Source organism: Protopterus annectens, chromosome 1.part1 (assembly GCF_019279795.1).
Source record: "Protopterus annectens isolate FY-2018-M chromosome 1.part1, PAN1.0, whole genome shotgun sequence".
Classification (NCBI taxonomy): Eukaryota; Metazoa; Chordata; order Ceratodontiformes; family Protopteridae; genus Protopterus; species Protopterus annectens.
In genome coordinates this window covers 1319377436-1319400777 of record NC_056726.1, presented here as the reverse complement: position 1 = coordinate 1319400777, position 23342 = coordinate 1319377436, and the positions used below count along the sequence as shown (strand labels likewise).

The following is a 23342-nucleotide window of genomic DNA, read 5'->3' as shown; positions in this document are numbered from 1 at the left end:
CACCAGAAGCTAAGCCAATTATTGAAATCAATCACTTTTTGTGTGTATTGTGGCATCATCCTAGGTGAAGGTAGAATGCTGCTTAGGGATAGGGACATACTTGCCTGAGACACATAATCTGAGAGTGAGAGTTTGGTCATGTCTCTCTTCATATAGTCCAGAGAGGTATGTCTCAAATCAATCACACTAACATGTACTATGACAGAGTCATAATGGTATTTGTTGCTGAGCGACTTAAGTGCATGTGTGATTTGATGGATCCTGGAAGCTGACTGTGACCTTCTCCTTGTTCAACCTGGTGAAGGGGACATCTGTGTGTCTCACTATTGAGTCACCTATGATCAGAACAAGAAGTTATGTACTCACCATAACGTTCGATGTATGTAGTCCATCTCACCTCACATTCTTACCCGTGGGTTCGGAGCCGAATATCGGCTCTGACTCAGCCAAACTTTTCTAGCTCGAAGTCTTCAATTGGCTGGGCTAAGCAAGTATCCCATGCTGCACTGCTCCATATCCCCAAATCTAGTTTGCTGCGAACACTCATTCATACCCCATGCACAACAACATCCGAGTAAAGAAGAATAAACTAAAGGTGAAGGGAACTCTATAAATCAGACCTAACCTCCAGATCCTCCAGGAAGGGGAAAGGTGGGAGGGTAAATAAGAATGTGAGGTGAGATGGACTACATACATCGAACATTATAGTGAGTACATAACTTCTTGATGTTATGTAGTCCAATCTCGCCTACATTCTTACCCATGGGACAGCGTCCCTAGCACCTACATCCTGGGAGGCTCATAGGAAGATACTCCTTAGTACTGTGGAACCAAAGGAAGACCTGCCCCTAGATACCACGTCCAACTTGTAATGAGTAACAAATGTGTGAGGAGAAGCCCAAGTAGCTGCTGCAAAAATATCATCCATAGACAATCTGGCTTAATAGGCTGTAGATGTAGATACAGATACAGCCCGAGTAGACTGAGCCTTGACTGGAAACAGTAGGTCTTTACCTCCTGAGGAATAAACGAAAGAGATGCTACTGGATATCCATCTGGATAGGGTGATTTCGGAGACAGGGGACCCAACTTTGTTTTCTGAAAAGGAGACAAACAGTTGACCAGATTTTCGGAGATCTTTAGTTCGGTGCAGATAGAAACATAACTGTCTGTGTACATCCAATTGATGAAATTTAAATTCTGCCTTGTTAGAAAAAAGGGGAAAAATACTGGGAACTCAATAGATTGATTAAGATTAGATATGGATGCCACTTTAGGAAGAAAGGAAGGGTTTTGTCTAAGAGAAACCCTGTCCTTATGAAAGATCAAGTATGGAGGTTTGATAGAAAGAGCTTGAATTTCTGAAACTCGCCTGGCTGATACAAGAATAGAAAATATATAGTAGTGCCCTGCTACTCTCTATCTGCTAAGGATCCCTTTTTTTAAGGGGATCTTGTGTCTGAGAACTCTGACCTCTCTGAGTCAAATAATCAGGTTCCTCTAATGGTGAAAAGTTGCAAGCACTCAAACTAATTTTTGTTTTTTTTATAGCTTCATAGGTTCACAGGATGATACTAGGCTATTGGCCTGGAGGTCCTTATAAGCCTAGCCAAGAATTTCGACCATGGTCCCACAAAGTCAGCACCTGTTTCCCCTGTCCAGCAGGAACACAGATGAGATCCAAGGAGTGTATTTTCCATTTCCCATCCAGTCGTCCAGGTTCCTCTTAAAGAGGGCTAGTGAGGTACTCTGCTTGACATGGAGAAGGAGTCTATTCCACAGATGGGGGAGTCTTTGGGACACAAATCTATCCCTCCAACAAGTTCTATTAATGTCACAGGCCAGGTTGAGGCCTTGCATGCAGACTGCATGAGTAGAGTTTGACTTATAGATATGCAGCAACTCTATCAAGACTGGGTCTGAGACGGCCTTATATGCCAGACACAGGTCACCTCTGAGCAGTCAGTATGAGACTGAATAGAGAGACAGGGCTTTTAGCCTATCTATATAGAATAGATGTTTGAGACCCTGGATTTTCCTGGTGAGGAACCTCTGTGGTCTCTCCAGCTGAAGCATGTGCTTGACAAGGTACATGCCAAAGGGGGTATTGTACTCGATAACGGAGAAGTGCAGGGATGTTATGACCTCCTTGTTCCTGGATGAAATACCTTTACTTATGAGGTGGGCCATATAGAAAGCCTTCTGTACAATGGAGGCAATGTGGTGGTCAAAAGTCAGGTTGCCATCAACCTGGGTGACCAAGTCTTCACAACTGACTGTGTGCTTAGTATGTTGTTATTAATGTGATAATTAGTGGGGATGCCATGTTCTCCAAAGGGGATAATGATGTATTTCTTGGTATTCAGTTTGAGGATCTGTTTCTGGCACCAGTCAATAGTTTGGGTAAGGCCCTCACATCATTAGGGGAGTTTAAGACAGCACCCAGCTTGCAGTCGTCTGCAAACTTGGTCAGTCACAGACAACTGGTTTTGGCTTGCACCTCAGAAAAGTATATCCCAAACAGCAGTGGCCCCAAAATCAATCCTTGGGTTATGCCTCTCATTATAGGTCTACTACTAGGGGTGGCTTCCCCTATTTTGACTGACTGGGTTCTATCAGTAAGCCAGTTAGCTACCCATCTGGTAACATAAGGGTTGATCCCTAGCTGGGAGAGTTTATCTATTATGCCCGAGTGGGGAATATTGTTGAATGCTCTGGCTAAGTCAAGGTAGGCAGTGTGCACTGTCTTCCCTTCGTCCATGGCTTTCATGACTGTTTCAAAGAAGGCAATTGAGTTTAACAGGCATGTTCTCCCTTTGACAAAACCAAATTGTGTGGGGTCAAGTGTTTGGAGTTTGTCAATGTTCTTGTTTATAAGATCCAAGATAATGCATCCCATGACCATGCAAATCAGGCTAGTTAGGCTGATGGGCCTATAACTGCCTGGGTCAGTGGATGCTCTACCTTTGTGTAGAGGGATGACAGTGGCTGTCCTCCATTTGGCTGGGATGAAGCCGATGCTAAGACTTTGGTTTAATAGAGTGCCTAATGATGCTGATAGCTCTTGCCTGAATTAATGTAGGATGCAACCAGGGATGTTGTCGGGTCCCATGGAGGCTGTATTTTTTGCCTTTGAGATGGCATTAAAGACCTGCTCCCTGGTGATGAGGGGAGGGGGGCAGGTGCTGGCAATGTCCTAGTTTACTGATGGGGGGATAGGGGGGTGAAGTTTTCACTGAACCTGTCTGCCAGCAGGTTGGCTATATCTATGGCATTTGTGTATGTGGTGTTCCTGAGTACCAATTCAGAGCAGATTTGGGAGGTACCTTTGAGACTGCAGACGTATGTGAAGAAGGTCTTGTGATTGCCTTAATGGATGTGGCCAATTTGGACTCAACGTTAGCTTTAGAGGATTTCACCAGTGACCTTATTTGCGTGTTAAGACAAAGGAGAGATTGCTTCCAACTTGGTGCCTGCTCTTTCTTGCTACTGGACAGCAATTTATTTCCTTTTATTATAGAGTTTGTTTATTGCTGCTGTCCACCAGGCAGGTTTACTCTTCCTTGAGGAAGACGATTTGGCTCTGTCAGGTATTGCCGAGTCCATGCCACTATATAGGTGCTCATATGGCTTTTTGGTGTAGGTTTGGACATTAGTGCTAGTTCCAACTGAAGGGATGATGGCTGTAAAGCTGCGTATACCTGTGCTCAGGAGTCAGCTTTGGAAAAGTTTTTTTGCTTGCCTGGGCGGGGGGTGGGGGGGGGGTGGGGTGGTGACTTCAAAAGTGATTGCTTTATGTTTGGATGTTACCAAGGAGGATGACACTGTAGGGGTGCTGCAGTGACTGCTCATATTTATTAGTACCAGGTCCAAGATATTTTCACCTCTCATGGGGATGTTGACCATTTGATCCAATGCATTGGCATTGACAAAGTTGAGGAATCTCTGGGCATTCATGTCTGGGCTAGAACAGGTCTTCCACTCTATGCTTGGGTAGTTAAACTCACCCAGGATCAGGGTAGACGGTTGAATCTTGATGAATTCAAGTAAGTCCAGATAGGTGGAATGGGAGTCCTGAGTCAAGGCTGGGGGTCTGTAACTAGCTATTATTTGAATAGGTGTTTTGTCAACAGTTAACTGCACTGGGAATGTCTCCTGTGTGTCAATCAGTCTGACTAACCTAGAGGTGTGTATGTCTTTGATAAATAGTGAAACTCCACTTCCTTTGGCTTTGTAGCCCTCCATTTGGGGTCTGAAAGTATGTTAGGACATGTAACCTGGTAAGACTGGAATGCTCTCCACAACTTTGAACCAGTGACTGCACAAATGTCAGCATCTTCCAGGGGAAGGAATGCTTGCAATGAGTGCAGTTTCATTTTAAGACTCCTAGTGTTTAGCAGCATTACCTTTAAATTTCGGTTAGAAGAATTTTTCACATTGGTAATTTTGTCCTCGTGACTTTGCCTAAAAAAGGCACTATGGGGAAGCAAGAGCCTTTGCCAGAAACCTGAAGCACAGGGGAGACAGATGAAGGCCATCTCTGGCAAAGCATTGTGATCTGTCAATCATGTCCTCCCAGGCTGTCAGGTACTGTATCCCTTTGGAATGTCACCAGAAACTAAGTCAATTGTTAAAGTCAATAATTTTTTTTTTGTATTGAGGCATCATTCTGGATGATGGCAGGATGCTGCTTAAGGCTAGGGACATGCCTGCCTGGGACACATTTTCAGTGAGCTCAATCATGTCTCTCTTCATATAGTCCAGGGAGGTACATCTCAAGTCATTTACACCAACATGGACTATGACAGATTCATAACAGTACCTGTTGTTGACAGACTTGAGTGCACGCGTGATATGGTGGATTCCAGCACCTGGAAAGCAACTTACCATGACTTTCTCCTTGTCTAGCCTGGTGAGGGTCACATCTGTGTGTCTCACAATAGAGTCTCCTATGACTAGTATGTTTGGTTTTAGGCTGGGCCTTAGAGGCTGTGAGACACAAGCGTGTGTACTATGTGTGGTGTTTGGTACTGTGGGTTGTGATGTGCAGGTGTGTTTTTGCCTCAGAGGTCTTTTTTGTTTATTTATTTATTTATTTATTTTTTTTTTTTTTTGCTAGTCCAAACAACTATATATCCATTTTTTCAGTGGAGGCCGGGGAAAAAACTCGCTATAAACTACTAAAACAGATATAAAAAACATTAAATAACATAGTAATATGCAACGCAACAAAGCATCAAATGTAAAAAAGATACAAGTATAAAACAAAATAAATAGAATTAACTAGAAAACTGTAAGAAAAAAATAAAAATAAAAAAAAAAAAAAAAAATAGATATATATATATTTATTGGAAGGATTAGAAAGAGGGTAGAAATTGAGAACTAGAAATAAGGGATAAAAAGATCAGAGGGCAAGCAAAAAAAAAAAAAGTTTAGGGTTGGTACAAGACAAGAGCAGAGCCAGTGTTGGAAAGGTTTAGTTTTTAGTTTAGCTTTAAAATGAAGAAGATATTGTTGTGAGGTATTGAGGTAGTAGTTTTCATATTATTGCAAACTGAGTGAGAAGAATATGAGTCACCTAAAGTTATTTGATTGGGAAATTTGGATCAGTATTTAGGTATGTTTTTGTTGAGAACCTCTGCATATTTGGGAGTGTGCTGTACAGGTGTGGGTGGTGTTAGAGCTGTGGTGTTTATGGTGCTTGAGCAGACAACCTTCTCAGTGCCAGATATACTGGCTTGTGATTGAGACAGCAAGGATTCTACGTTCTTAATGTAATTGCACCTCTCATGTATTGTGTTCCTAGGTGGTAGTAGTAGAGGATTGTCCGTGTACATGAGGCAGTTGCTACACTATCTCAGGATGCCCATATCAACCAGACTAGCAGGAGAAACCATAAGAAATTGTTCGTCCATGGTTGTCAGAATCTGTGGAAGAGAGGTCAGGGATAGTAGAGTGGGTACTATCTGAGGAAAGTACCTATAGATGTGTGTAGGGCTGGATAAAAATCAAAACAGTAGCTGCAAGGGAGGACCTCACTTACACAGGAGTGCTGGTAAGGGAATAATGCAGCTGTGATACCACACAAAGGGTTAAAACTATTTGGCTGCCTCTGAGATTAACAGGGTTTATGATCTCTTGGAAGATGTGGCCTCAGACATTGAAGTCTTCCTTTCATTAATCCCAGCATTGGAGGATGTCTTCATAGGTTCATAGGTGTGCACTAGGCGAATGGCCCTGGAGCCTTTACAAGCTTTGCCCATTGAAGTGCCCTGGCATTGTGCTGCCCGAAGTTAGTTCCCAGTGCCTCTATCAAGTAGAGCCACTGGAGTGATCCCCGGGGTGAACTTTTTATTTCCCATCCAATCATCAAGATTTCTCTGGAAGAGGGCCAGTGAGGTGCTCTGCTTGATATGTATGGGAAGTCTATTCCAGAGCATGGGCAGTCACTGGGTTATGAACCTGTCCCTCCAGCATGTTCTGCTGATTGTGGTAATGAGGTTGAGGTCTCTGGAGTGTGTGGTGTGGAGGGATTGGGATTTCAAGAAAACAGTTAGTTATGTACTCACCATAATGATCGATGCATGTGGTCCATCTCGCCTACATTCATTACTGATGGGTTCGGAGCCGACAATCGGCAACGACTCGGCCGACTATTTTCAAGCACGAAGTCTCTAATTGGCTGGGCTAACTGGTATCCCAGGATGCAACTCTCCCAAACCCCCAGATCTTGTTTGCATAAATCGCAACCACTCCTCACACATCAACCTTTCTAAGAGGATTTCTATCCCCAGGAAGGGAAAAAAATAAACCGATTCTGAAGGGTCTCAAAACAACTATCCTCCAAATCCTTCAGGCAGGGGGCAGGTGGGAGGGTACATAAGAATGTAGGTGAGATGGACCACATACATCGATCGTTATGGTGAGTACATAACTAACTGATGTTATGTGGTCCTATCTCGCCTACATTCATTACTGATGGGACAGCGTCCCTAGCTCCCCTAACCCGGGAGGCTCATAGGAAAATACTCCTGAGAACCGTGGAACCAAAGGAAGCCCGGCCTTAGATGCCACGTCCAGTTTGTAATGAGAGATAAAGGTATGATGAGAAGCCCATGTGGCCGCAGCACAGATGTCATCTAAGGAAAGCCTGGCATGATATGCTACTGAAGTCGAGACCGCCCTAGTTGAATGAGCCTTGACTGAAAATGGTAAGTTTCTGCCTGCTGAAGAGTAAGCAAAGGTAATGCAATCCTTAATCCACCTGGAAATAGTGCACTTGGAAACAGAGGTACCCGCCCTGTTCTCCGAAAAAGAGAAACAATTGATCTGATTTTCTTGGCTGTTTAGTCCTGTGTAAATAGAATCTTAGTTGTCTATGCACATCCAATTGGTGAAATTTGTACTCCGCCTTGTTGGAGAAGTTGGGAAAAAACACAGGTAACTCAATGGATTGGTGGAGATTAAAAGTAGATGATACTTTGGGGAGAAAGGACAGGTTAAGTCTCAAGGAGACCCTGTCCTTATGGAATATTAAATACGGGGGCCTAATGGACAATGCTTGGAGTTCAGATACTCTTTTAGCTGAGGTGACGGCCACCAAAAAGGCTGTTTTCCAGGATAAGAATTTTAATTTGCGAGTGGCAGCTGGCTCAAAGCGAGGAGAAGTGATGACTTGCAATACTAGATTTAAATCCCATGGCATGATGGGTGCTGACACAGGAGGACGTAGTAACCAGGCTCCTTTTAAAAAGGCTTTGCAAAGTTTATGATCCATCAGAGCAGGCTCATGGAATACGTGGAAATTAGAAATGGCCACCAGCTGTACTTTAATGGTGGAGGGAGCAGAGCCTTGTTGGAAGAGCATAACTAAAAAATCTAGGACTGCTGATATCGGGGCTGTGAAGGGGTCTAGGCCTTGTGATTGAGCCCAGATGGAGAACCTCCTCCACTTGCTATAGTAAATTCTTCTGGTAGAAGACTTATGTGATGACAAAAGGATATGGACCACCTCAGGCGATAATGAATGTAGTCTAATTATTGATGGAAGTGGAGCAGCCAGGCTGTCAACCTGAGGGACTGTAGGGAGGGGTGGAACTGTCCCGACATATGAGTCAAAAGGTCTGGTACTGGATCCAGAGTCCAAGGACCGTCCACTGTATATCGCTGAAGGAAGGGGAACCAAACCTGGCGGGGCCAGTGTGGAGCAATAAGAATCATCTTGCTTCCCAAACAAATGGCTTTCTGAATCACTCTTGGTAACAGAGGAAATGGAGGAAAGGCATAGAGCAGACCGGAAGGCCAACCATGGACTAGAGAGTCCCTGGGTGATTCAAGGTGAAGTAGTTGCTGCATTTGGTGTTGAGGGGACTGGCAAAGAGATAGCAGCAAGGCTGACCCCACCGGCTGAAGATCCGAGTCGCAACTCGGCTGTTCAGGGACCACTCATAAGGCATCAGAATAGCTCTGCTTAGCCTGTCTGCTATCACATTGGATTTTCCAGGAATGTGCGTTGCCACTAGGAACCATTGGGAAGACACTGTCCAATTCCACACTCTGATGGCCTCTCTGCAGAGTGGGTAAGACTTGGTTCCCCCTTGTTTGTTCAGGTACCAAACAAATGACATGCTGTCCAAGTGAACAGCAATCATTCCCCGTGGAAGAGAGCTCTGAAGTGCTTGCAACGCTAACAGCACTGATCTCATCTCTAGGACATTGATGTGTAAGTGTACCTCGTAATCCTGCCAAGTGCCTTGGACCATTCTGCCCAGATAATGCCGCCCCACCCTATCTGGGAGCGTCCGTGGTCACTGTGGCAGCCGGAGAAAGGGGAATTAGAGTCCCGCCCTTGTTCAGGTTGGAATGACATAGCCACCAACAGAGATCCTGCTTGCAATGCTCTGTGAGAAAAATCGGGTGAGAGAGGGGTAATTTTTGATAGGACCATTGGACTGAAAGGAGCCACTGAAGGATCCGCATGTGAAGCCTGGCTAAGGGTATTAGCATGATGGTCGCCACCATGGAACCCAATAACTGAAGAACTAACCTGGCTGGGACCTTCTTCTGGGGCAATAGAGCCTGGACCTGAGATTGCAACACAGTTATTCTTTCTTGAGGTAGAAAAACCCTCATTAGAACCGAGTTTAATTCTGTGCCTATAAAGACAACACTCTGTGAGGGCAGCAAGGCAGATTTTCCCAGTTTATTGTAATCCCTAACTTTTGACAAAGATTTATGGTAGCCTCCCTGGCTTGGATGATGAGATGCCTGGTGGGGGTGGTAAGCAGCCAATCGTCCAGGTAAGGAAACACCCGGAATCCTAGACGTCTCAGGTGAGCTGTCACCACTGCCAAGCATTTGGTAAACACCTTGGGGGCTGTGGTGAGACCAAATGGCAGGGCTCAGAACTGGAAATGACTGGCTCCCAGCCGGAAGCGTTTTTATCTTGATGTGATAATAGGCATCCTTGAGGTCGATGGAGCACATCCATACTCCTTCCAACAATGGGAAGATGGATTGAAGAGTGACCATTCGGAATTTGGATTTCAGGACATAGCGATTTAATCGGCTGAGATCCAAGATGGGCCTCAGGTCCCCTGTTTTTTTCGGCACCAAAAATAGTCTTCAGTAAGTTCCTGATCCGATCTAGTCTAGGGGAACCGGTTGGATGACTCCTTTCCTTAGTAGCTTTGATATTTCTAGCGCTACTTGATCCCTTTGACTGGGTGGAATGTCCGGGATTTTTTTGATTAAGGGAGGGGGGTGAAACAAAGGGAATGGTATAACCTCCGGTGATTATTTGAAGCACCCATCGATCCTAAGTGATGCTCTCCCAGGTTTAAAGATGCTTTGAAAAACGACCCCCGATTGGCTCCGGAACAGCACAGTCGGGCAAACCTTCAGGGATGCTGACAAGAAGATCCGCAAAAGGAGTCATGGTCTCCCAGATTGCGGAGGTCTCCTCTGCCTCTAAGATGGCGTCTTCCAGAATAATTTCCCCCACCTCTGCCTCTGGAGGGGGGCTAACCTTGAGTGGCTGGGAAAGACTTTTCTGATTTTTTGAACCACATCTTCCCTCCTCTCTGAGCCTTGGGATAAGGCCTAGAGGGAAGATAAAAACGGGCCCCTACGGCAGATAAAGTCTTACCCTCCTGTTCAAATCTGGTGAGAGTCTCTTTCACTTTGGGTCCAAAAAGAGAGGACTCATTAAAGGGGGCATCTGTGAAGGAAGACTTGAAGGCCTCCGCAAAGTTACATAGGCGCATCCAGGCTTGTCTCCTCAGAGCAAGGCCTGAGCTAGCTGCCCTGCTCACCCCTTCAGCTGCATAGGATATGAGCCTCATGGACGAGTTAGCTATGGAACCAAGGGCAGACAACTGGGTTTTAACAGTCTGTGCTAGCGCCTCAGGCATGTTACCCGTCAAGGTATCTCCCAACTCTTTGAGGAGATCCCGCTGGAGCCGAGTAAAGTGGCAAAGGTAATTCAGGGTCCATAGTGTAAAGGTCACTGAAGACAGGGTGCACTTCCCATAATTATCCATACTCCTGGACTCCTTGTTAGGAGGATGGGCTGAGGAAGAAGCCTCGGCAATTTCCTGCTGAGTGGCTGATGCCACCACCATGGCATCTACATGGACCCCTTTTGTCAAAAACTCTTTCCCCGGGGAAGCAGACAAGAACTTGTTAGAACGATTGGGCACAGGTTCCACATAATCAGGATGTTCCCACACCCTTCGACAGATCAAGTCTAATAATTCGTCGAAAGGTGGAGACACCCAGGAGACGGTAGGTTGAGCTCCGAAGGCCTTGAGGAATACCGACTCATCCTCCGAGGGGGGCTTGGATGACCAGTCGCCTCTCTGCCTCAAAATCTCCAGTATATCGGAGAAGGAGATGTCATCGGACAACTTAGGGGACCCCTCTGCATCCTCGAGGTCGGTATCCGAGGTGATGAACTCGTCTTGGGAGTCTATGTTCTTCCTCTTGCACAACTTCTTCCTGGGAGGCTCCTCAGGCACAGACTCTGAGGGGCCCTCAGAAAGTTGGGGACCGCTCATGGGGGTGTCCTCAGGCCTTTGAGCTCCACTGTCCACTGATAGGGGGGCATCAGAGGCTCTAGCCGGGGTGTATGAGGACGGAGTGGTCGATCCAAGTGATGTCGCTGATGACCTGGCCAGTGCTGTCTTCATGGCCTCGAAGGCAGGTCCCCCCGAATCCGAGGACTGACCCGTCTCTGAGGCCACGACCAGAGTCAGGACCCCCCGAGCCAAAGCGCCGAGAGGGTCTAGGGGCCGACAGAAGTCCTGATGTATCCCCCTCAGGCCCGACCAAAGAAACCCGAGTGCCGAAACCAGATGAAGGAATTGAAATGGTTGGAGCTGACGACGGCTCCGATGGACCCATCAGGGGTACCAGAGCCGGCATAAGGACATCACTTGGTGCCAAACACTCCGGCTCTGATGACACAATGCTTGGAGGAGGAATCATCGGTACCGGTAAGGGAATGGGCTCCAGAGCCGACTGGGTTGGAGCCGAAAATAATTTAGCTAACACTGGCAACTGAAGGAGCCTCTGAACCACCCTATCCACGTCCAAATCAGACAACCGAGGGGATTTGGAGGCAACTGAAGGAGATGAGGATCTCCTACCTATCGATTCCTGAGTAACACTGGGTGACCGGCTCCGAATCGGTTCCAAAATGATCGGAGCCGAGGTAGACTGCAGTACTACCGATACTTCCTGTGGCCCCAAAGCCAATGGAGCCGAGGAAGCTGAGTCCAACACAGAGTTTCTCTCCTGCGGCTCCGAAGACAATGGAGCTGAGGAGGTAGTAATCACCTTCAAAATCTTCTCCGGAGGCTCCGAGGAACTAGATTGAGCCAGAGATCATTTCTTAGATTTATTGGACTTGGATCTGCCAGTAGTCGAAGCAGATTCTACATCCTCTTCAAAGGAGGGCTTGACCAGGACCTTCAAGATCAGTTTATTTTTCCATTCCTGCAGTACCCTAGAACTGAAGGAATGGCAGACACTGCAGGATTCTTGCAAGTGTTTAGCGCCAAGGCAATAAACGCAGATGGCATGCCCATCTGTGATCGACATTTTGTAGGCACACTTTGAGCATTTTTTAAACCCAGAGGGTTTATCCTCTTTCTGCTCTTTAGACATGTCCAGCAAAACAAACACTCAACAACCACAACAGGAAGGAGGGATACACTAAGGAACTCTAAATTAACCCTCCTAGAAACACTGACAAAACAACAAAGGAGAGGGCTAGATCCCTCTAACTTAAACGGGCCTAGCCTGCCAAATGCAAAGGAAACTACTCACACTCTCCACAAACTGCCACAGGCCAAACAACAGAAACAACACAATGTAGCTATGAAAATAGCTTTTGTTTCACAGAAAAAATATAAAATTTTACAAGATTTTCTAGTTAAAAAAAAAGGGACTTAGCCACAGCCAAGCTCGAGACCACGTCCTGACTCAACAAGCAGCAAACGAGATCTGGGGGTTTGGGAGAGTTGCATCCTGGGATACCAGTTAGCCCAGCCAATTAGAGACTTTGTGCTAGAAAATAGTTGGCCGAGTCGGAGCCCATCAGTAAGAGCCTTACTGAACTAGAGTAGTCCAGTTTCAGAGTTGCTGATCCCTGGGCTTTGTTTTTAGTTCCTGTTACTGATCCATTGCCTTATTAGGGAGGAGGGAAGTTTCTTTGCTTACCAGTGGGAGTGGGAAGCACTGAGCAGCCTTTCTGTCCGATTTGGTGAAGTTTCAGCCAGTAACTAGTAGTCCATTGGTCGTTTTGGGCCAATTCCTAGCTCCTTTCAGCCCCCTGCTATAAAACACGCTAAACACGCGTTTTCCAGCTTGTACCAACTCAGCACAGATCCTCGTGGTGGCCTGCAGAGTGATCCAAGCAGCAGAGAGCTAAAAGAGTGACTTTCTACCAGATATAAGTATTTTTTGTGGCTTTCCCACTGTTATTTAAGCTAGCGACTGCATTTCACCTGTTTTATTGCTACTTTAAGTGATTTCTGCATTTTACACTGTTTATTGCACTTTAAGTTACTAATTGTTGCAAATTGTTTCTGTAGGCTACACACTAAAGTGCGCTAGCCGATTTACAGCATTTATAGCATTTACTGTCTGTATTTTTCCTTGTCTCTGTAAAAAAACAAAAAAATCTCTTGTTTTCCGCCTTACTGAACTAGAGTAGTCCAGTTTCAGAGTTGCTGATCCCTGGGCTTTGTTTTTAGTTCCTGTTACTGATCCATTGCCTTATTAGGAAGGAGGGAAGTTTCTTTGCTTACCAGTGCGCGTGGGGAGCACTGCCAACCCTTCTGCCTGATTCGGTGAAGTTTCAGCCAGAAACTAGTAGTCCATTGGTCGTTTTGGGCCAATTCCTAGCTCCCTTCAGCCCCCTGCTATAAAACACGCTAAACGCGTAAGCTGATTTAGCTGAGTTACCACTGTTGCACACAAGAGCAGCGGCGGTTAAACAAGGTTAAACTATTTGGGCCATCTAAATTCCACTCTTCCAATTTTCCCTTAAAACTACCTTCCTTGAGCTGTACTGCTGATCTAACCAGCATATCCTATAACTGAAAAGTTCATCTCTACTTGATTCCCAAGTAGACTATTCTCTATCTGTAAAGCCTAGCACTTACTCCTACAGTACTTGCAACTTGATAAAGCACTCTTATTATAGATAGTACCCCACCAGCCTAAAACCCACTTCCCGGAGTCCTTTGAAAGTCTCTTTATCTACTACTTCTAGTATGTCGAGGGATCAGTTGCTAGTGTCCTCTCCAGCTCAACTGGTGAACCTGGGAATATTGAGGCAATGTTACAACTGCCTCATGTACACAGACAATCCTCTCCTTCTCCCACAAAACACAAATACATGCGAGAGATGCAACTATACGGCCAAACTGGAGGCTGAGCTCTCTCAACATAGGACTGGCAAGACCAGACAGGAGGAGAAGGTAACCACACACAATACATACCCAGTCACACATGGTACCATCACAACTTCAAATCATACACATACTCACACAAAGACATACTCGGAGGCTCTGATCAAAAATTTACCAAAACAGCAGAGGCCACCAAAGCAGACACCCAAACAACTACCACCTCATGACCCAACACATGCAACACATAGACCACACAGTCAGAGTGTCAAACAGTCACAGCCCTTAAGGCCAAACAAAATGCCAGACACACTTGTCATTGGTGATTCCATAGTCAGACACACTGACGTCCCGCTCACCAGACTGAGTAAAGAGAAGGTCACAGTAAGCTGCCTGTCGGGCGCTAGAATCCGCCACATAACGCAAGCACTCAGGTCTCTCAACAGCAGGTACAAGTACGACTCAGTCATTGTCCACGCTGGTGTCAACGACCTGAGACGCACCTCCTTGGACTACATGAAAAGGGACATCGAGGAGCTCTCTGATTATGTAGCCCAGGCAGGTATGACCCTGACCTTGAGCAGTATCCTACCTTCACCTAGAATGATGCCACAATACAGTGATAAGATGATCAGCTTTAATAATTGGCTTAAATTCTGGTGTCATTCAAAGGGGATCCAATGTCTGTCTGCCTGGGATGACATGCTGGACAAGCCACGCTGCTCGCAAGGGACGGCTTGCACCTGTCACCCGTGGGCTTCTGGATATTGACAAAGGCTCTTGCCACCCCCATAGTGCCTTTTTTTGGCAAGGCTCAAATTCTAAACCTACCACCCTAGAACACCAAAAGGAAATAAACTAAGGGTAATGCTGCTCAATGCCAGAAGTCTCAATCTCAAGATGCACGCACTCGAGGCCCTTCTCAATATGGAGAACATCGATGTCTGTGCTGTGACAGAAACCTGGTTCAAGGCTCCTGAGAGCACCCCAGCACTAACAGGTTTCACCTCATATCATGCGTTCCGGCCCCAAAATCCGAACAACACCAAGAAAGGAGGGGGGGTGTCCATATTCATAAAGGACACCCACACCTCAAGGTTGATGGCAATGCACGATGCATCGGAGACCATCCAGGTGCAATTAACCATAGGCAAGACTGCTCTGCAATTTGTAGCATGTTACAGGCCACCCTCTCAAACTCAGGAACCTCACATGGCCTTCCTGAAAACATTGGAAGGGATAAATGTATCTCCAAACACCATCATACTAGGTGACTTCAACTACCCTAATATAGACTGGGAACACTACTCAAGCCCGAACACTCTAACCCAAAGATTCCTGGAGTTCATAAACTCAAATGCCATGGAACAACTAGTCACCATCCCCACAAGTGGAGAAAACATACTTGATCTCATCATCACGAACATGGGATCAAAATGTTCAACACCGAAGTATACCCCTCACTGGTGAGATCAGATCATAAACTAATCTCGATGGAGGTCCTCTCCCCCCCACCTGAAACAAAAAGACCACAGTGAAAAACTTCTCAAAAGCCGATTTCACACTTCTAAAAACTAGTGTGGTCTCCTTTAAGGCCCCTGAGCCAGTGGTAAACATTACTCAAACCGCTGAATCACTTACAAATGCCTTCTACCAGTACCTACAGGACTGCATGGATCAGGCAATCCCAAACAAAACTAAGACTCTCTGTACCAAAGGCAAGCGTCCAGTCTGGTGGACCCCAGCCATAAACAAGCTCTACAACAAAAGGAGGAAGCTACTACAAGATAGGGCAAAATCCTTGAAAGGTAAGACACCTTTGATCATTATAAGTAAAAAACTAAGAGCTCTCATAAAATCATCCAAGGCAAATTTTGAGAGAAAAATCGCCAAGGACTCTAAAGAGAATCATAAGGCCTTCTTTAGCTATGTTAGAAACCTAGGAGGAAACTCCCAGATATGCTCAGAATTAGTTCAAAATGATGTGAAAATTACTGAACCTACACACATTGCCAACATACTGGCTGACAGGTTCAGTGCAAACTTCTCCCTCCCAAAAGGAGAGATATCTATTCCAGAGGATTGTAGCTCCCCAAACATCTCCAACACCCAGGTGAGAACTGCCCTCACTAAGGCAAAAACACAGCATCCATGGGACCAGATGGTGTCCCCGGCTGTGTGCTTCATGAACTCAACGAGGAATTAAACCCACAGTTAGGACAGCTGTTTAATCTTAGCCTCACCTCAGGATACGCACCAAGGAGTGGCGACGGCGACTGTGGTCCCACTTCATAAGGGCGGTGCCTCCACAGACCCTGGAAATTACCGCCCCATTAGCTTGACAAGCCTTATCTGCAAAGCCATGGAGAGGATCATAATGGAACTCATAAATAAAGACATAGGGAACTTGCAGACTTTGGATCCAACCCAGTTTGGCTTTGTCAAAGGCAGATCCTGCCTCTTAAACTTGGTTGACTTTTTCGAGACAGTCACCAAGGCCATTGATGAGGGAAAGGCAGTCCATACAGCCTACCTCGACCTGGCAAAGGCCTTCGACACAATACCCCACTCAGGTATCATCGAAAAACTCATCAGCTTGAATGTAAACCCATACATCACAAGATGGGTTGCAAACTGGCTAAGTGACAGAACCCACAGGGTCAGAGTTGCTGGAGCCATGTCAGACTCAAAGCCTGTCACAAGTGGTGTCCCACAGGGCTCAGTCCTGGGTCCACTCTTGTTCGGCATCTACTTTTCTGAAGTACAAGCAAACACAGGAGGGTTATGGCTGACAAAGTTAGCAGATGACTGCAAACTGGGCCATAGTCGAAAACACATCTGACACAGATATCCTCCAGAAGGGCCTCACAGAAATGGATAACTGGTGCCAGAGCCATGGCCTGAAGTTAAACGCCAAAAATGCATAGTCATACCCTTCGGGAAAAACAAGGTTACCCCTAGCTACCATATAGGTGGCAATCCACTGAGCACAGAAAAAGTCATCAGAGATCTGGGGACCCAGGTTGACAGTAGCCTTTCGTTTGACACTCATGTTGCTAAAGTAGTTAGGAAAACCTTCTATATCACCCACCTGATCATGAAGGGATTCACATCTAGATCAAGGGAGGTCATCGTCCCCTGTACTCATCACTCATTAGACCTATGATTGAGTACAATGCCCGTTCAGAATGTATCTGACCAGACACCTGCTGCAGCTTGAAAGGCCCCAAATGTTCCTCACCAAAAGGATAAAGGGTCTCAAAAATATGTCTTATGCTGCCCGACTGAAAGAACTCCAGCTCTATTCAGTCTCATACCGCTTGCTCAGAGGTGACCTGTGCCTGACATATAAGGCCATGTCAAACCCAGATTTGATGAATATGCTTCACCTCAAAAAATCTAGATCCCTCAGAACCACAAGGGCGGGAGACTTAAACCTTGACACGGTTATAAATAGAACGTGCTGGAGGGACAGATTCATCACCCAGAGACTCCCTATGCTGTGGAACAAAATCCCGGTACATGTGAGGCAGAGCACCTCTCTGGCCTTGTTCAAGAGGAATCTTGACCAATGGATGGGAGATTGCAGATATACCCCAGGGATTACTTCAGTGTCACTGCTTGACAGAGGCACAGCAAAATGATAGGCATAGTTTTTATTCAAACTAAAGGGGTGGCGAAAGCCACATAACTATGGGCTAGGCTTATAAATGCCCTTGGGCAGATAGCCTAGTATGAACCTATGAACCTATGAACCTATGAACCTATGAATGTAGGCGAGATAGGACCACATAACATCTTGTAGTTCCCCTCTCTTTACTGAGGCTTTACCAAGAAAGTGTTTAAGAAAATTAGGGTACGCTTGGCCTTGCCTGGCCTCCAAGCCCCTTTATTTGTGGATCCTGCTTTAGCATTCCCAGTGATGTTTGATAATATGAAGATCATGTCTTCTTCTAATGCAGTCCCTCAAGATAAACTAAGCAAGTGGCTAGAATCTCAGGGGAAAGAGGCAGGTGCAGTCCTGTGTGATAGTTTTTAAAAAGTGCTTCATGTAGAAGTTTGTGTTGAGATACATATACAGTTTAGATAAGTTTGCTTCATCGTTGCCTGCAGAGTAAAACAACCGTGTTAAAGATATTGTGTCCAATGTTTCTCAGGTTTAAAAACAGGCATTAAACAATGGCTTGGAGGGGACTGATACTATTTCTAGAAATGCAATATTGTCAGTGATGATTTGAAAGTATGTTTGGTTGCACTGACTACATTTTTCTGATCAGTTAAAATGAGATTTTGAATGCTCCTCTTGAGTTTGATTGTGTGTTTAGTTCAGCAACTAATCAGATTCTTAAACACTAGCATGACAGAGATAAATTGATGGTTGGAATGTCAAAAATGTTCCATATTCCCAAGTTCTCATCCTTAAACCATGATAACTGTCAGCAGTCTAACAAGAACAAAGACAATAAAAGGTAATGGCAGGACAATAACTCCACCAAGCTAAACAAGAAGTGTTCCTTTCCTAAAAAGGATATCTCCCTCTCAACTTATGAATATGCTGAGGCATGGCACTCATTTTTATCAAGTCCCCCATCAGGTGCTTCATCTCACAAGTTAGCTCTCAACAAGGCAGCCTGACCGTCAGTGGTTTCTGCCAAATGGGTGCTAAACATTGTTTGTTGGGATTGCAGATGGCTGTGGAAAGGCAACCAATCTCCATTTGGGGGGGGGGGGGTTCCATCTCATACACTGAACCAGACTTTGTTATTCCTTCCTATTCTCCAACAAATGCTAGACTTTGAAGTCATAGAACTCATCCCTCCTTTGGAAAGAATGAGAAATTTATGCTCCAGAAGAAGATGCCATGGAGACTGGTGTTGGATGGTTCTTTTATGAATATGTTTGCCAGAGTCCCCAAGTTCAAGATGCTCACCATGCAGACAGTGCTTCCTCTGTTGCCAGACAACTGCTCCATGGTGACCCTGGACTTGATGGATGCTTATCATCATATCCACATTACTCATCTCTTCAGGAGATATCTGAGATTTGTTGTGTCTGTTTTGAACTTTGCACAGCTTTCTGTATTACCCATTGTGCTACCCACTGCACCACAAGTGTTCACCAAATATCTTGCTCTGGTAGTGACCCACTGTCAGCCTCTGGGCATTCATATCTTTCCATACTTGGACAACTTACTGATCTGAGTAATGTCTGCATCCAGGTGTTTGGAATCGCTTGAGAAGGTCTTGACCTTACTCTCCCATCTAGGGCTTAAGTTGAACCTATGAAAGTCATGTCTGACACCTTCACAAAGACTCGTCTCTCTGGTGTGCTTGTTCGACTCCAACAAGAGAATGGCCTTTCTGCCCAAAGACAAGGCCCTGTTGTGCCAGATGGGGTTTCTGGAATTCTCCAAGAGGAACATTGCCTTGGATTTGACTTGGCTTATTTGACTCATGCCATGATTCTCATGACACCACTTGCTCATCTTCCAAGAGAAAAATTCATTGGTATATGTGAAAAATAGCTGAAATTAAATTATTTTATAACTGTGTCATAAAAGATGGTTTCAATGCAGCAAGGAGACAGGATGTCTAAAACTAGGGAGCCTTCTGTATTGTCTTGTAACTGTCTTATTGTTTTATGTCTTCCAGCAGCTGCAAATATCTAAGGGTTATGTATTTTTCACAGGTAAATGCTAAATGCTGGCAGTTTCTAGCAATGGGGGTTTAGCTTGGGAACTAAAGTCAGAAGACAAGAAGTGATGTCATCCTGCAAGCTAACCCAACAGTAATATTTGATATATTAATTTAAGAACTCTCTGAGAGAGGTAGAGTATTCTGTATTCTGACTTGGACTCAACAACATCAGCTAGAAGATCCATTCACCACACTTGCCTTGCTCTGGAAGTAAGTTAACTAGGGTACAGTAATTTCTCTTAGTTACAGACAGGAATATAGTGAATTATAGGCTTATATGTTTTCTTTATTTATCTGAGACTGTCCTGCAATGTTGCTTTAAATATTTCCTGTGGTTTTGAACTCTGATTTAACTGTGTTTATTTACTGAGTATTTTCTTGTTCTTTTATTATTAAATACATTTAAACCTAACATTGTGGCTGATACTTGCGAGACATATTTAAGTTCTGTGAGTACTTGCATATTTATTTGGTGACACTGTGGGCCACTAGTAGCCTTGCTCTTAGTCATACTACTATTTGGATTAATAGCAACATTACACAATAAGATTGGACACCCTTTGTTAAGGGCCTTAAAGTAGCTGATAAAGAGTTGTCTGGCCAAAAGTGGGCATAGCTAATAAACATGTGCCACCCTTTCCCAGGTGTGTGTGTGTTTATGTATAAATCAAATCTCAAAGAGTGTGTGTGTCAACAACTTAAGCAGAGGTATGAAGCACTGGTTGGACAGAGTGGGTGCTGGAGGTCTTGGCTTGGCCACTCAGCTGATATCTCAACCCTATAGCTGTGCCAGTGGGGAGTCTTATTAGGGATCTGGAGAAAGAGGGAGAAACCAGCCCCAGCCTGACTGTAGTCTCTGTGTGCTCTTAAGGGAAATTGCACTTTAATGTATGTGTACTTGTCATCCTTCCTAGTATGTACATCCCCCACTGTTGCCAGTGGTGAGGATTGAGGCTCCTCGATTACTGGGCCAGTGTTAGGGCATCACAGGTATGTCTGAATTTCTTTGACCCAGCACCTTCATTCCCTAGAATCCCAGTTTCCAGTGATGTCCTTCATCAGATATGAGTTACAATGAAGAAGAGAACAGCTGAGTATCAGTTCAGGGCTTCCTTCCTCCACTCTGTTGCCAGTACAGTCCATCTAGACAGATTCAGCTAACTTTGCATGAGCAACTGTGTCAATCTGGATAAAAGTGAAAGACACTTGATGGCCCAAGGATGCATCAAGGAGATGTTGGCAGTCATTCATGCCTTGAAGGCCCTTCATCACCTTTGGACTCTGGGTCCTTGTGCTTACAGACAACACCACAATGATATGGTACTTCAACAAACAATGGGGTACAAGGTCCTAACCTCTGTACCAATTGGCAATAACAGCTTGAGAGCAGACTTGTTAGTATTCTCTGACTCTTCAGGCATCATACATACCGTCAGAGTAGATCATTGTGGAAGACTGACTTAACAGATCCTGAGCAGACCCACACAAGTGAAAGCTCAAGGCAGTGGTATTCCAGGATCTAGTCTAGATCTGATGAATGCCTTAAATAGATCCTTTTGCCTCCTTTCAAAACAGACAGCTGCAGAAATTCTGTTCCAGACATGCTTGCAGCCACGCTTGGAGGACAGACGTATTCTCATTCCCTTGGACAGGAATGTTCCTGTATACATTTCCACTCTTTCCACTGATTCACAAGGTACATATGAAAGTTCAGACAGAAATACCAAAGATAATTGTGGTAAACCCCTATTGGCCCCAGCAGTCTTGGTTTTCCCTGTTAATGGTATAGGCCAAGGGCAATTGTCACACACTTCCTCATGCACTGGATCTGCTCACACTGTCTCAGTGGCGAATGGTGCATCCCAGGTTGGAGAAACTTCAATTGACAGTCTGGATGATTCAGTCTTGACTCCATTTAGGTACTTTTTCCATGAAGATGTGTGGCAGGTATTAAAGGAGGCAAGAAAACCTACTACTAGAAAATCTTATTTTTACAAATGGATGAGGTTTCTAAGTGCTGCTTAAATATAAACAGAATATCCATTGAGGTTAATATCCCTCTGGTCATGGAATATTTGTGTGAGCTACTTCAGGATGGCTTATCGTATATGCCCATTAAGATGGGTTTAGCATCCATCTCTGCATGTCTGCTAGTGGATCTGTCTCTTTCTTCTTCTCTTTTGGTAAAACAGTTCATAAAAGGAGTATTACATATGAGGCCCCATCTCAAGCCAGTTTCTCCTTCATGGAACCTAAATTATGTTATTGAGTAACTAACATTATCAACTTTTCAAACAGCAGCTCATGCTGATCTCAAGTTCCTAATGTCAAAAATTGATTTGCGTCTCACTCTAACATCAGCAAGGTGAGTTTCTGAGCTGCAAGATCTCATGGTTGGACAACCTTACCTGATTTTCCACACTGATAGGGTTGTGTTACACACTAATCTTTCTTTCATGCTAAAAGTGGTCTCAGAATTCATGGTGAATCAGTCTATAAATTGCTCTGTGTTCTTTCCAGAACCTAAAGATAAGGTTACAGGATACTTTATATCTTGGGTGTGCATAGGCAGCTCAGGTACTACCTTGACAGAACAATGTACTTTAGGAAGGTCTAAAGGATTTTTATTTCCTTTTCTTAGGCAAAGAAAGTTCAACCTGTTTCTGCGCAATCCATTGCACTTTGATAGTCTTCTGATATTGTTTTTTGTTACACCCACCATGGCAAGGCTAATCCAGGCAAGTTAAAGGCATATTCCCCCAAGACCTTTTCATCTTTGATGGCATATTGGAAAGGAGTAGGCTCTAGAAGTGTTCTAGAGACAGCAACTTGATCCACCATGCCTTCACAAAGCACTACAAAATTGATGTTTTTCTAGATCCAGAGCAAGTTTTGCTAAGACCATTCTCCATGGGCTCCTGGACCCTTATTCTTCTTCCTCCAAGGCTGGAGAAGATTTTGGAATCTACCCATATACCACTAAGGTATTGTGTGTTTGCTGAACTTAGCACAGTTGTGTAAGTTCCACTTACCTATAACATTAGATGCCCGTGGAAAACACTGCCAGTACCTTCCCACCATCACTCTTTTGTTGGGTATATATAGTTGGTTATTGGAGATGCTGTTGTGTTTTTGCTCAGTAACCTTTTCTGTTGTGTGTATGTAGTGTTTGGATTGGAAACATAGGTGTTTACAAAGCTTGTGTTTCCATCTACTCTTTCAGATGGACCCTAGAAAGCTGAAAGGGTCCTGTCTGTGAGTCTGAAGGGCTCCCCTTTGCTGCCAGATGATTGGTCCTTCACCTTCATGAATAGGCAGTCGGAGGAGTTCTGATCTTTGACAGACTGCCAGGGGGGGGGGGTAGCAGGGCACTACTACTATATTACTATATGATATTATTATATTGTTTGTAGGTGGCAGGTACTGGATGATAACCAGATGTCCTCCTCTTTCTTTCCATCTATGATGGATGACTTTTCCAAGGGCCCTTGAAGCCCGTGGACCATCTGTCTTCTTCTCCTGGACCTTCTAACATGTCCCCTTTGAAGTCTATTATGGTTAAGGATTCCTGCATGTCTGATGAGATCAAACATTTGGCTCAGACAGATAGGAAGGGAGAATTTAGATTACTTTTATCTACACTTAGTGAGGATGTCCTTGACTGTCTTATAGAGATCAAAGCTATGGCTTCCACTCCAAAGACCTTACATCTGAATATTCCTAGAAAAAA

General features: G+C 44.8%; 1 protein-coding gene across 1 annotated transcript in view; it reads right to left on the bottom strand.

Moving 5' to 3' along the window:
- LOC122816221 (CBP80/20-dependent translation initiation factor-like) overlaps nt 1-22453 on the bottom strand; it is a 143935-nt gene extending 121482 nt beyond the window's left edge. Inside the window, exon 1 of the mRNA XM_044088969.1 lies at nt 22332-22453. Within this exon, the coding sequence (XP_043944904.1) occupies nt 22332-22453 (122 nt within the window). The remainder of the gene's footprint in view (nt 1-22331) is intronic.
- Between the last annotated feature and the right edge of the window lie 889 nt (nt 22454-23342).